The 14,588-nt window shown below is 39.5% G+C and overlaps 1 protein-coding gene across 1 annotated transcript in view; it reads right to left on the minus strand.

The window, feature by feature from the left end:
• Positions 1–9,158: 9,158 nt before the first annotated feature.
• Positions 9,159–14,588, minus strand: part of HSD11B1 (hydroxysteroid (11-beta) dehydrogenase 1) — a 75,293-nt gene continuing 69,863 nt past the window's right edge. The window contains exons 5-6 of the mRNA XM_006834046.1: positions 10,773–10,916; positions 9,159–9,376 (exon numbers count right to left, since the gene is read on the minus strand). Coding sequence (XP_006834109.1) covers positions 9,159–9,376; positions 10,773–10,916 — 362 coding nt within the window. The remainder of the gene's footprint in view (positions 9,377–10,772; positions 10,917–14,588) is intronic.

A 14,588-nucleotide genomic window follows, 5' to 3' on the forward strand; every position in this document is an offset into this window, starting at 1 on the left:
CCCCTTTGCTAATTTTAAACCATTCAGTGTTCCCATGTTCTGTTCAAACAACTTCCTCTTGGGTAGTTTGTACAGGTTCCTCATGAGCACAGTCAAGTGTTCCAGAATACTCATTTTCTGCAATGTTGTCCATAGCTTGTAATGATCTATACAACTAAAAGCCTTTGCACAGTCAATAAAGCACAAGTAAACATTTTTCTCGTACTCTCTGCTATCAGCCAAGATCCATCTGATGTCAGCAATGATATCCCTTGTTCCATATCCTCTTCTTAAAACAGCTTGAATCTCTGGAAGTTCTCTGTCAAGGTATGGTTGCAGCTGCCTTTGAACTAGCCTTATCAAAATTTTGCTTGCATGAGATATTAATGATATTGTCTGATGATTTCTGCATTCTATTGAGTCACCTCTCTTTGGAATGGACACAAATATGAATATCTTCTGTCAGCTGATCAGGTAGTTGTCTTTCAGCAATCCCTCTACTTAGTGTATATCCTAGAGAAATAAGAGCCATGACATGAGTAGAAAAATGCACACCCTTGGAACCACAAGGTCGACAGTTCAAATCCACCAACTGATCCTTGGAAACCCTATACAGGGTCACTATGAGTTGGAACTGACTGGATGGAACTTAACAACAGCAACATATCCATGGAAGCACTATTCACACACAGTAGCATAAAGTTGGAGACTATTTAAATGCCCATCAGTGGACAAATGGGTAAACAAACTTTGGTACATACCCACAATGGAATACTATGCAATGCTCAAGAGTAAAGATGAAGATGCAAAACATCTCATAACGTGGATGAGCCTGGAGGACATTATGATGAATGAAATTAATCAATCACACAAAAAAACATACTTATGAGGCCACTGTTGTAAAAAGTCACGAAAAAGTTTTCACACTAAAACAAACTTTCTTTAAAAGTTACCAGGGGTTTGGGGGAGAAGGGTAGAAATTCACTGGCTAGAGGAGAGACACTTATTAATTTGGGTAATGAGAAAGACAGTATACAATAAGACGGAGGTAGGGAGAAGAATGATGGAGGCAGAAGAATACAAAGGAGGAGTGCAAGGGTTGAAGGGAACAAAGGTAAATGCTATCATATGTACAATCCTGCAATAACAACTACCTTTGGTAGATACATGAGCAGATACACAGGCTGAATGTGTGTGGGAGGGAGAGTGGGAGTATGCTCACAAGTGTGTACAGGTTTGACAGAGGATGTTTGTACATGGGTATTTATCTTTACTGCAAACATATCCATGCATGTGATGGAGCATACAGGGGGCAAAATGAGGAAAACTTCTTATACATTACCAAACACCTTAAGGAAATGCATTGCTGGGTTTGGGGGCTCAGGTCATAGTCTCAGGGGACATCATGTCAATTGGTTCTATATTCTTCTTTGGTGAATAGTGACTGGGATCTTAAAAACTCATGAGTGGCCATCTAAGGTGCAATGATTGATCTCTCCCTGTCCAGAAGAAAGAAGAACAATGAAAATTAAAGACATTTGGAAACAGTCCAACAGACTAATGGACCACGTGAATATCAGTCTCCACAACTGACCCTTAGACCAGAAAAACTAGATGGTGCCTGGCTACCACTACCAACTGCTCTGAAAGGGAGCGCATTATAAATGTGTAAGAAAACTCAAAATAGTAATAAAGACCATGCTTACTGGTCAGGTAGAAACTAGTAGAACCCTGAAACTATGGCCCTTGGTCGTCCTTCAAGTCTGGAACTAAACTCACCCCTGTGGCTTAATTTTCATCCAAACAATAGATTGGTATTTGGGGGACAACATTACTGAGGTACACACACCTTAGAACAGTTAGCCATTCAAGATTAAGAAGGCAGTATTTACCTAAGGAAAAAGTCCAGTAGAGTTGGGAAAGATGGAGGAATGGAGACAAAAAACACAGGGAAGAAGTGAGATAACTTTTGTTACATGGAGGGGATTGCAATCACTAAGATGAAATGAAGTATGTGATTTGTGGAATGTAAAACTGATGGTCTTCAGTTTCAGAGTGTGTGGGGAAGGTAGAATCCCCACTGAACAGTTTTCATCTTGTGTAGATGGGTCTGGTGAAAGGAGATGGGAATAAGATTCTGATTCAATAGTGAGTAATTGTTATTATGATTAATTGCAACTGTCACAACTGTAATTGTAAAGGTAGAAGATGTGTAACAAAAAGGGAGGTAGTAATCTTACATTCCAGGGGCAGAGGACCCTAGTACCATCAAGGTAGAAGAGCATGAGTGGAATGTGGAACCCTATCCAGAGAAACAACGACACCAGAGATGGAGGCAGAGGTTAGGACATGGAGAGATGGAACAGTTGGGGATTCAAGACTCATGGAAAGAGAAAGGCTGGTGGCCAGGAGGCAGGCTTGTACAGAATGTGCAATTTGGTTGTTTACATGATTATATATTCCTAAGTGTTTTTGTGTACATCCCATCCCAAGAGAAAACAAAAAACAGAGGGTATATAAGCAAATACTATTGAATGATGAAAGAAAAACAAACAAGCAAACAGAACCTGATGATCTTCTCTGTAAACCTCACTTGATGTACAATAAAAAAGCTAAAGACAACAAAAACTGTTTGACCTATTTGATCAGAGATTGACTCCAAGTATTTTTGAGGAGGAGAGAAGCCATGAGTGGGATAGAAATAACTCATTCTGCTGGGAATATGAAAAGTGAAAGTCACAGTGATATACCATAGTTGGATGTACAGGGGCAAGGGCTCATGGTGCACATCTCTAATGCAGACTCAGTCATGTTATGCATTAGGCAAATCTTCTACACAAGACTTTTAAAGTGTTGAAGAGCAAAGATGTCAGCTTGAGGCCTAAGGTGCACCTGACCCAAGCCATGGTATTTTCAATAACCTCATATGCATGCGAAAGCTGGACAATGAATAAGGAAGATCATAGAAGAATTGATGCTTTTGAGTTATGGTGTTGGAGGAGAATAGTGAAAGTGCCATGGCCTGCCAAAAGAACCAACAGATCTGTGTTGGAAGAAGTGCTGCCAGAGTGCTCCTTTGAGGCCAGGATGGCCAAACTTCATCTCTCATGTTTCAGACATATTGTCAGAAGAGACCAGTCAATGGAGAGGGATATCATATTTGGTAAGGTAGAGGGTCAGAGAAAAAGGAGGAAGACCCCCAGCGAGATGGATTGGCAAAGTGACAGCATCAATGGCTCAAGTGTGGCAACAATTGTGAGGTTAGCCTAGGACCAGGCAGTGTGTCGTTCTGTTGTGCATAAGGTCACTATGTGTCGGTACCAACTTCATGGCACCTAACAACAAAAACATGTTATGAAAAAAATAAAAAACAAAACAACAAAAAACATGTTATGCCTGTAGCTTGAAACTGACTATGGTGGGAGTATTTACATCATATCCATTGCCATCCAGTACATCCCAACTTATGAAGACCCCATGTATAGCAAAATAAAACTGTGCTTTCCACAGGCTTTTTTTTTTTAACTTGGCAACTTTTTTTTTTTTTTAATTGTTTATGGTGGATAGGTAAATGTTTGCAGAGTAAATTGGTTTTCCAGTAAACAGTTCCAGCACATTTTGATTCATGACATTGATTGTAGTTCTCACAATGTAATAGTACTACTCTTCCCTGCCTTTAACATTTCCATTCTTCCATTTTATGGGTTCATTCCTGATCTTTTTTTTTTTGCTGACCTTTTGATCTCATATGGTTGGTTGTTTAAGGAATGCTTACCTCTGTAGAGTATTGTTCACCTTATAAATGTTTGTATTGTTTGGCTGAACTTTGAGCCATGAGAATGAGATTGGTTCCAAACCTTAAGTATATCTATGAACCATAATCTTGGGAGTTCCATCAGTCTCTGTTATATCAGGAAACCTAGTCTTCTTTATTATTTTTAGTTTTGTTCTCCATTTTTTCTCACACTCTATCTAGGACCCCTATTGTGATCCCTTCCAGGGCTTTCAACAGAGGTAGCTACGTACCAGCTAGTTCTCAAGCATCAAGGTTATGGAGGCTGAGATTTGTGTGGTCCATTAGTCCTTTGGAAAGATTATTACCATGCATCTTTGATTTTCTTCACTTTTCTTTGCTTCAGATGGGGAGAGACCATTGAGATGGCCACTCACCGCCTTCTAAGACCTCAGTTGCTACTCACCAAAGTTAGATTTAGAACATTGTCTTTGTGGACTGTATTATGCCAGTTACCTTGGTTTCCCCTGAAACTATGGTTTTGACCCTCCAGGCCCAATGACTGATCCCCTCAAGGTGTTTGGTTGTAGCTAAGAAGTTTTCTTAACTTTGCTCCAGTATGTTCTATTATATTCATGGATATATATGCAACACATATAAATACATATGTAGAAATTTCCTTTATTAAACCTTTATGTGTTTGTGGGTGTAAACCCATTCCTATTCAGCTTGCCTGCCTGTCTATGTTTCCACTCATAGATTACTCTTATGACTGTTATTGTAGAATTGTGTATGTAATAATATTTACCTTGCTGCTTTTACTTCTTGCCCTTCTACCAGGGTCTTCTTTTGACTTGATCATTTTGTGCTGACCTCCCTTAATGGTATAGTGCCTTTCCTTCACTCTTTAGTGTCCGCATCTAGTTAGTGATTTCAAAGAAGATTTCTTTCTGTGTGTAAACCTTTTCGTTCTTTCTTTTTGATCTTTTATTTTGAATTGGGTGAAGGTTTACAGAGCAGATCAATTTTCCATTCAGAAATTCATACACATTTTGTTTCATGTAACACCACTCATCCCACTTCCTCCTTTCCGTAGGGTTTTTAATGGCTGATATTTTGGAAGTAGATCACCAGGGCTTTTTTTCTGAATTACCTTTTTATAGGCTCAAACCTCTAACCTTTTGGTTAATAGCCAAGTGCTTAACCATTTGCACCACTTAGGGAGTCCATTTTTGTGTAAATAGGCAAATACTGCAAATCAGGATGTTCTAGTCCTCCAACTCTCAAAGTGCTGGTCTATAAATACATTATAGCACACCCTTGGAAAAGACTAAAGGTTTAATTTATTAACCACATAGATATTAGCTCACTGCTTCTCTTGTTCTTCACATGCTCTTTAATGGGAGAATACATGAGCAGAGTCAGGGAAAGGTTATATACACTGAACATAGCAGGGAAGGTCCTTGGGTGGTGTCAATGGTTTGCACTCAATGACTAATCTCAAGTTTAGCACTTTGAACTCACCTAGCATTGCTGTGGAGTCCTGGTGTGGGATTGTGTGATAAGCAGTGGACTACTAACCACAAGGTCAGGGGTTCAAGGTCCCCATCTGCTCCTCAGAAACCCAATACAGGGTTGCTATGGGTCTGAATAGACTCAACAGCACTTACCAACTATGGCCAGCAGTGCTGTGGGAAAAAGGCCTGACAATATGCTTCCGTAAAGGTGATGGCCAAGAAAACCCCACGGAGCATGTCTGCTCGGCAACACATGGAGTTTCCACAAGTCAGAACCAATTCAATGTCAATAAACTTTGTTTTGTTCTGTTTTGGACCTAAGGAGAATATGAAAAGTTCAGACTGAGGGCATCAGGCCATGCTTCTATCTTGGTACTCGTCTTCTATCCCCCTCCTGCCCTGTTGACAATCAGCAATTGCAAACTAGCTTCCTGCCCCATTTCTGACACCCTCAGAAACCTCTTATTCTGGGATTGGCATAGGGTTTTATCACCAGCACCCAAATACCTCAAACTGGCTTTTGTTCAGCACCAGCTCTGTGCCAGGCAAATGGCATACCCTTTAGCAGTTGGGTATGCAGAGAACTAAAGAGACAAGAGTCTCTGCCCTCATGAAGCCTGCATTCTAGTAGGGGCACTGTGGCAGGTGGCTTTTTCCAAAGATGGCTACCCCAATATGTAGCTCACCTCATATGTGTTCTTCTTTTCTATAACTTTTTAAAAATTGAAATGAAACCCATGTAACATAAAAGTAGCTCGTAATTAGTACATTCAAAGTTTCAGGTAATAACCACCTAGGTCCTGAACATTTTTATTACCCGCAAAGGAAGCCCTGTACTTACTAAGCATATAATCCCCATTCCTCTCTATGTCTAGCCCCAACAACCACATATCTTCCCTGTCTCTATAGATTTACCACCATTTGCTGGCACTCCTCCATCAAGAGGTGAGTTCTGTGTTCTCTCTGTCTGAGACTGGGTGGATCTTCATAGCTGCTTCAGTCAACAGAGTATGGTACATTATAAAAGGCATTATAACTGCTGCCTGGCCCTTTCTCTGAAGACCCTGGAGTCAGCATTTAACAAGTCAGGAATCACTCAGTAGAGGAATTACTGCGTTTCATCCTGCCATCAAAGTCTGTGAAGAGAGTGCTTTATTTCTGCAGGAGAGTAAGGGGTGTTAGAAGCTGGGACATCTCTTAGATAACATGGAATGTGTGTGTCTGTGTGTGTGTGTGTGTGCATGTGCGTTATTATGCTATATATCCAGAAATAAAACTTCAGATTTTTAATCTATTTGGTCAAGTCTTTTCTACTTCCATTCCTTGGAAAGGACCTCTTTCTAAGAAAAGTCTGCCATGGTAATCATCTTAGATCCAGCTCCTTGCCCATGTGACAGGCTGGCTCAATGGTCTTGACTCTGTTCTGCTGCCCAGGCATTTAGATTCAGAGAAAGGAAAAGGATACATTTCCCTTAACACTTTCATATGTATGTCTCATGCCCCAGCATCACTTGTCATGGAAGTCCATACATTTGAGAGTGCTGAGTTCATGCTGAATGTACTCTGTCTACCACTCTATTGTGCAGGGTCACTATGAATCAGAACCAACTCCATGGTACTTAACAACAACAACATCATCATCACTCCATTAAGGAGCTCTCATAGCATAGTGGTTACGAGTCGGGCTGCTAATCTCATGGTCAGCAGTTTGAAACTACCAGCAGTTCTGCAGAAGAAAGATGAGGCTTTCTGCTCCTGTAAAGATTTACAAACTCAGAAACCCTATACAGGGTCACTATGAGTTGGAACCAACTCCATGATACATAACCACCATCACCATCGCTCCATTACATTCGCCATGCTTTCCACTCTTTGCACTGGGAAACTGGCCTGTATACATTATGTATATCAGTCTGCTCCGTTGCCTATCTCTTCAGTTAATGGGACGCACTGGCGTGAGAGCTGAGGGAGAGAAGAGAATGAGGCTGAGACATTTATTCTCCCAGTTCGCTCCTTAATAGTTGTTGGTGTGCTTAACGTAAGCTCAAAACTTCTGTCAGAAGGTTATCTGCAAACAATTCTGTTTCTGGGCTCTGAAAACAGTCAACAGCTCTACTAGCCATGAAGTGTTCTATCTCTTGTGATTTCCTTATATCTTACTTAGACTTTTGTAAAGTGTTCCTTTATTCAACTCTCGTATAATCATCCAATTTGAGTATGCTGCCTCTTACCTGTTGGGGCCCTGACCAACATAGGGTTTTGTTAAAGTGTTAATATAACTTATATTTTGTTTTACCTTTGGTCACTGGCAATTGATGCCTGATAAGTGTTTGATAAACATTTGTAGGATAAATGGCCGACCAAAAGCCTGAGAGGCAGAATTTGAATTCCAACCCATTTTCTCCAAACTTCCAATGTACAGATGAATTGTCATTTATAAAATTAAAATGCTTGATGTACTCTCAGCCCAATGAACATGGCATAGGTTCTGGGGCTCTGTTTTTCAGGGATCTCCACATCCAGGGATTTACCCTAATGAACTCATGCCCAGGTGTCTTTCCAAGAGAAGTGTGATGGTTGAGACTGTGTGTCAGCTTGGCTGGGCCATGATTCTCAGTGGTTTGGCATTAATGATGTAGTTTGGCAGTTATGCAATGATATAGTCATCCCTATTTTGTGATTTGATATAATCTTCTCCATGATGAGATCTGATAGACTTAATAATTTTTGTGATGAAATCTCCTTTGAGCAGCCAGACAGATGAAAGGGAGCTTCTTTGGTATGTGGCCTGTATCTAACATACATGGGTGTTTGTGCAAAGCTATTGACCTTGCATTCACTGTTATTATCTGAGACTTAAGCCAGTGGTCTGCTGTATTGACTGTCAATCTTGGGACTCATCAGCCTTTGCAGCCTAGGGTCTAGTTTACTGGTTTTGGGCTCAGCTTCATGAGTCAGCAGAAACTTCCATATTGACATTTGACCCATTGACTTGGAATTTCTAGCCTCTAGAACCATGTTGCTGGAGAAGGATATAATGTTTGGTAAGGTGGAGGGTCAGAGAAAAAGAGGAAAACACCCAACGAGATGGATTGGCCAAGTGGCAGAATCGATGGACTCAAGCATGGCAATAGTAGTGAAGTTGGCCCAGGATTGGGCAGTGTTTCATTCTGCTGTGCATAAGGTCGCTAAGGGTCAGTACTGACTTGATGGCACCTAACAACAACAACAGAACCTTGTGAACCATTTTCTTGAGATAAATCTATCTATCTATCTATCTATCTATCTATCTATCTATCTATCTATCTATCTATCTATCTGTAAACTTCCCCAGAGAACCCAACCTAAGACAAGGAGTAATATAAAAGAATATAAAGACCATCTGAAGTACACAGATATGATGTGAACTTTATGCATACCAAACAAAAAGTAGGGTGTTTTGTTTTTTAACTCAGGAATAGATTCTGTGATTCAGACCACAAATTACAAATTGAGGTTTGAAATATTTCACTTGTGTGGTTTATGATTTTCAAGAAATCATTTTGAAGGAATTTAAGTTGTAGCTACCAGTTATGAATTTTGAAAGTTTGTGTGACCTTTATTATAATTAATATTGTATTAAACATCATAATATTATTATACACCAAGGAAAGTTTTATTTAAGTACCTTAGAATTATGCCTGTGACTACTAACCAATGGTGGTTACTATAGCACCGCAGCCTGCCGTGATTCTTGGAATTTATTATAATCAAACTTCCATTGTGCAACTGTTAGAAGAACCCCTTCAAATTGTGAGATGTGACCTGTGATTTGCAAATCTTTAAGGATATTCTGTTCATCCCTCTGGAATAGGCTTTGTGGGTGGATGTAGCTCAGATAAGTATCAGGCAGAACAGTCCCAAGCCCCCTATCTAAAATTAAGGGAGTTCTAGTTATTTATAAATTTGTCCAAATTATAACTCCTTAAGGAGAGAAATTCCAAGAGCTTCCTCCCTGGATTTCCAAGCAGGAGAGCAATCCAGGGTGAACGGTTATAATATACTTCATCTTGACGCAGGACTCCTCCTTTGATGATCTCCAGGGCACATTGGTCCTTTGGAGCTGGGACTATATCAAGTATTCCAGAAATTGCCTTCATGGCTGTTTCTGTAGAATGACAAAGGAAGAGTAGGGTTATCAAAAACAAACATAGTCTGTATAATGGAAGGTTTGCAGATAGCAACAGCTTAGCTACTAGGGAACTTTTGCCAGTTTCTGCTCATCATTGTTGGGAATACATAGAGAAGACTTGGTATGTTTAGGGCCTGTGGGTCAAAGAGAGGCCACAGGGATAATATAGGCTCAGTCTTCCTGGATGAAGATTTACTAGTTGAGTTACAAGTGATTCATTGGGGGGATTTGAATCATGCTCTCTTTGATGAGGGATGTGAGGGACCAGACTGAGTGAGGGTAGAAGTTACATGCTGAACCAGTAGCTAATGGGAAAAGTCAGTGTGTAAAACCAGAGTGCCTAGTGATAATGACTTACAACTTATAAAAGGAAGAGATGGATAAGAATCCAGGCTTTTGATCCTTTGTCAACACTGGTCACTTTCATTTAGAAGGTAACTCTATTATTTCCGTCTTTATTCTTTCAAAATTTCATGTTCTCTCTCTCTCCATCCCTTTCTTATCTCTCTCTTGTGTCTCTGTCTTATTTTTCATTTCTTTTGCTACTACTCAGCTACTGTTTAAATGAAGTTTTCTTACAGTCAGTACCTGCTGCATGTTTTAGGTAAACTTGTATTTGGATTTACAGAAAAGTTACAAAAATTGTACAAAGTGTTTCCTTATACCCCTCACCTTCCTTCCCCTAGTATGAGTATCATACATAACCCTTGTGTAGTTACCAAAAACAGGTAAAATAACCAAAAAATAAACCTTGCTTTTTCACCAATGTCTTTTTTTCTGCCCTAGGATCCTATCCAAAATTTTATTTAGTTATTTCTCCTTTGTCTCCCCCAATCAGTGATAATTTTCTTGTCTCTCATGGCCTTGACACTTTTGAAGATTATGAATCAATTGTTTGGTAGTATGTCCCTCAATTTGGGTATGCCCAATATTCTGTTATGATTGGAGTGAGATTATGCATTTTTGACAGGAATACACAAAAATTGTGCTGTGTAGTGTCAGTGCATCATACCAAGGGGCTCCTGGTATTGCTATGTCTATTAATGGTGAGTTGGCTAAACAAAAGACAACCTTGTACTTGGAAAGTCTCACATAGAAAAGTAATGGCCATTTAGTGACCACAAAGGCCTAAGAAGATGTAAGTGGTTAGTGTGGTTTCACCTAGCATACAATGTGGTCAGTACGGAAAGGAGAGTCAAACAGTGGTCAGAAGTTTCACTGGTGATAGAAGTCCTTAATTGAGAGGACTAGTGCTTTCTCTCATATATTGCTAGTCCACTATCCATGAGTCACAGAGTTCAACACCCTTTACCCACAGTAGTAAAAGTGGCAATTCATATTCTGATCATTAACTCCAATATCTTGACATTACCTGTGTTTATGAGACCAAGGACACATAGAGTGATTGACACATTGACTTTGGTCACTGAATATTCTGTCCTGATGGAAGAGAAGAACCCATCCAGAGCAAACTTGCTTGCAGAATAGGAAGCAATCAGTGGATTAGCTATTTTCCCTAAATAATAGATTAAAGAAGTGGGTTAGCAAAGTGACCCCTTTCAGCTTCAGACAGAACTGATCTTTCCTCTGTCTGTAGCAGAATTTGTGACTCTTACAGAGTCCTCTTACCCCATTGAGTTTTAGTTTCTCTCTATTCCCTATCGAGATTGTCTTGCTGTGTTGAATTGCTGAAAGAAAAAAAATTATTACTATATTGAAGAAACTCCCCTTACAGAATCTAGGGTGGGCTGCAATGCAGCCTCTATCAAAGAAGGATTAGTTACATTTTTTAGTAAGGGTATAAATAAGCTGGGTGACAAAAGAGCCATGTAACTGTGCAGCTGCCAGCCCTTCCACTTTTAACCCAAGGGAACTGGGGATCTATAGGTTTGTCAAGAGCCTTCTGCCAACTCAGTGATCTGTCATTGGTAACTGAAAGGTTATGTTTTACCTTCTACACATAGGGGATGAAAACTCCTATCTCTTGTTGTTGTTAAGTGCCGTTGAGTCGGTTCCCACCCATGGTAATCCTGTATAGGATTTCCAAGGAGCGACTGGTGAGCTTGAACCACCAATCGTGTGTTTATGGTCCATGCACTAAACTGTAGCACCACACCAGGACTCCTGCTTTTCTCCTTTAAGCACTTTTCTTACTTTAATGGGTTGAATAGTTGTTGTTGTTGTTAAGTGCTAATAAATTGGTTCCAACTCAATGTGTAGGGTTTCTAAGGAGCAGCTGGTGAGTTTGACTGTAAACCTTGCAATCCAAACTGACCTTTCGATCCAATGTCCACCTAGAACCTCAGAATGTGATTTTATTTGGAAACAGGGTCTTTGCAGATATAATCAGCTAAATTAGGATGAAGTCATATTGGATTAAGGTGAAAATTAATTACAACTGACTATATCCAAGAAGAGCAGGTGAATACATACATATAGATACATAGACACTCAACAGGAAAATGTCATGTTAAAATGGAGACAAAGGTTGGAGTCATGTTGTTTCAAGACCAGGAATTTCAAGGATTACTAGCAACCACCAGAAGCTAGGAAGATACAAGAAAGGATTTCTTCAGAGGGAATATGGCTCTGCTGGTACCTTGATTTCCTACTTAGAGTCTCTAGAACTTTGAGAGAATAAATTTTTGTTGACTTAAGTCACTCAGTTTGTGGTACTTTGACACAGCAGTCCTGGGACTCTAATGCATTTACTTTCATCTGATGATTAATTCTCACTTCTGTCGTTTGAAGGACATAAAGGCATATGTCAAAGAAGCAAAGTTTACGTTTCATACCCTTCCTAAGAGGAGGAAGTAGAAGTGGACTGAGACCTTGGGCCATTTGGTGAGCATTGTTATAAAAACTGCTTTAACATCTTGATCCTCTAATTCTAAAATATGAATCACTTCAAGATTAGTCTCAATTAATTGTCTTTCCTCCTGAGTATGCACCATATTTCTTACTCGTTGTATGTCTAGTAACTGGATTGTATTCTGGTTATTGCAAACGCTGCATGGTTGAGTCTCTGGATTCTGCCATATGCTTTCAAAGAATGTTGCTTTTTTTTTTTTCTTTTGTTTTAGTGAGTAATTACTTTGCTGGAAATTCTGTGTCTTTTTGCAGTAGGCCCCAGCTGAAATCTCTGTTCAATTATTTGAATCTTACCTGTGCTGCTTGATGCCTACACGATCCATGAATAATTCAGGTGTCAATTAGAGATTTGGGTAGTTTATGTTTAAAATTTATTGTTCCCTCACTGTGGCGCTCTCCTTTCCAGGATGTTCCCTTTACTCTTCAGCTGCCATTGTTGTTGTTGTGAGAGACACTGAGTCAGTTTTGACTCCAGGCAATCCTGTATAGAATTTCCAAGGAGCGACTGGTGGGTTTGAACCACTAACTTTACAGTTAGCAGTCCAGTGTTTATTTTGTAGTGCCACACCATGTCTCCTTCAGCTGCCATAGTAATCCCAAACTCTCCCTTCTGGATTTTTAAGCTAATAAGAGTCTAGGTTTCTACATAAAATATGGCAGTGATTGGGACCCATCCTTCGGCATGAAGCTAAAAATTGGGAAACTCACCTAATGTCATTTCCTTCTTTCAGTTGTCATTATCTTTCAATTTCCATCTGCTTTTGGTCAATGTTCATTACGTTCAAAAGTTGTTTTCAATATTTTATGCAAAGTTTGTAGTTGTTATCTGGGGAAAGTTTGTCTATAAGACAGCACTGTATCATTACTAGCATTGTTAGTAATAACCATCAAGTCAGTTATGACTCATAGTGACCCTGTATACGGCTTCCCTGTGGAGTCCTGGGGTGGCACTGTAGGATAAGAAGTGGACTATAAGGTTGGTTTGAGTTGCAAGGTCAACAGTTCAAACTCATCAGCCACTTCTCAGAAATGCTCCATTAGTAAAGAAAGGATGGCTTATTCAATAAAAATGCTGGGAAATTTGATTTGCTAATTGGAAAAATAATTAGTTCCCTGTTTTCATATATTGGAAAAAAAAAAAAAGCTAGGTGGAAAATTGTGGCTGATAGTATTATTCATGCCCTTTGTAAGTTTAACAAATGGGTTTTCAGGAAAGATACTGATTTCCTGATAAATAGATGAATTTAGGTGGGATGCAGCTTTTACGTTTTGCCCATCTCTTTTCATCCTAAGTGGAATTACAATGCGATGTCTAGAATTGCAGCTGTTATTGTGTGAGCTTGAGGGGAAGGTTACTTATTAAGGGCAGAAGCACCTAAAAGGGGAATGAACTTGACTTCTTGAGGATGCAATGAATCCACCAAACCGGCCCTGGGCTTTTGTTATGATATGTAGTAGAATGCAATTTCTTACTGACATAAAAAATAATTCAATTAGAAAAAGAGGGTAATGTAGGTAAATATTTATCAGATAACTTTCTAGTAAAAAAAACAAAAAATTATAAAGGCAAAGAATACTTGATAATATAAAAATGTAAAATTCTAGTACATCAAAACAATAACTATAAAAGCATCACTAAAGGACTTATGGTGTAGCACTATATAATCAGCATTGGGCTGTGAACCATAAGGTTGGCAGTTCAAACATACCAGCTGCTCCTCAGAAATCCTAAACAGGATTACTATGAGTCAGAACCAACCCTATAGTATTTAACAACAGCAACATAAAGGTAAAAGAAAAGTGGTAAGCAATGTACCAGACAGACACAACCTGAATATTCTAAATCCGTAATATACAGAGCTCACACAAATAAAAAAATATATAAATGGCCTAAGGAGCTTTTAATTTTTTTCCTGTTTGGTTGACTCAGCATCTCTTGAGGGAACTACTCCAACTCAATCTCCATCAGGAGTTTTGGGTTGGGATAGCTCCGTAATCAAGTTTCGGGGATGGATGTGTGTTACAGGAGGTCAATTAGAGTATCTAATACCACTGGACATACTGATTAGTCCAAGGGTGGGCCAATGACCCAAGCAGGCAGCAGTACACATTCTTAGTTGCCTAAACAGAACCCCAGTTTAATTCATGTGGACTCCTACCTATAATGATGGTATATGTACCACAGTAGAATTGTGCTCCATTAGGGTGTTCAAAGACTTTTGAAATTGTGTTTAAAAAGATAACTGCCAGGACTAGAACCCCTGGAATTTTAGGTGGGCTCATAGTTTCCTTGGACAAAAATCTACATTTTTTTTTT

Source organism: Chrysochloris asiatica, unplaced genomic scaffold (genome assembly GCF_000296735.1).
Source record: "Chrysochloris asiatica unplaced genomic scaffold, ChrAsi1.0 scaffold00009, whole genome shotgun sequence".
NCBI classification, from domain to species: Eukaryota; Metazoa; Chordata; class Mammalia; order Afrosoricida; family Chrysochloridae; genus Chrysochloris; species Chrysochloris asiatica.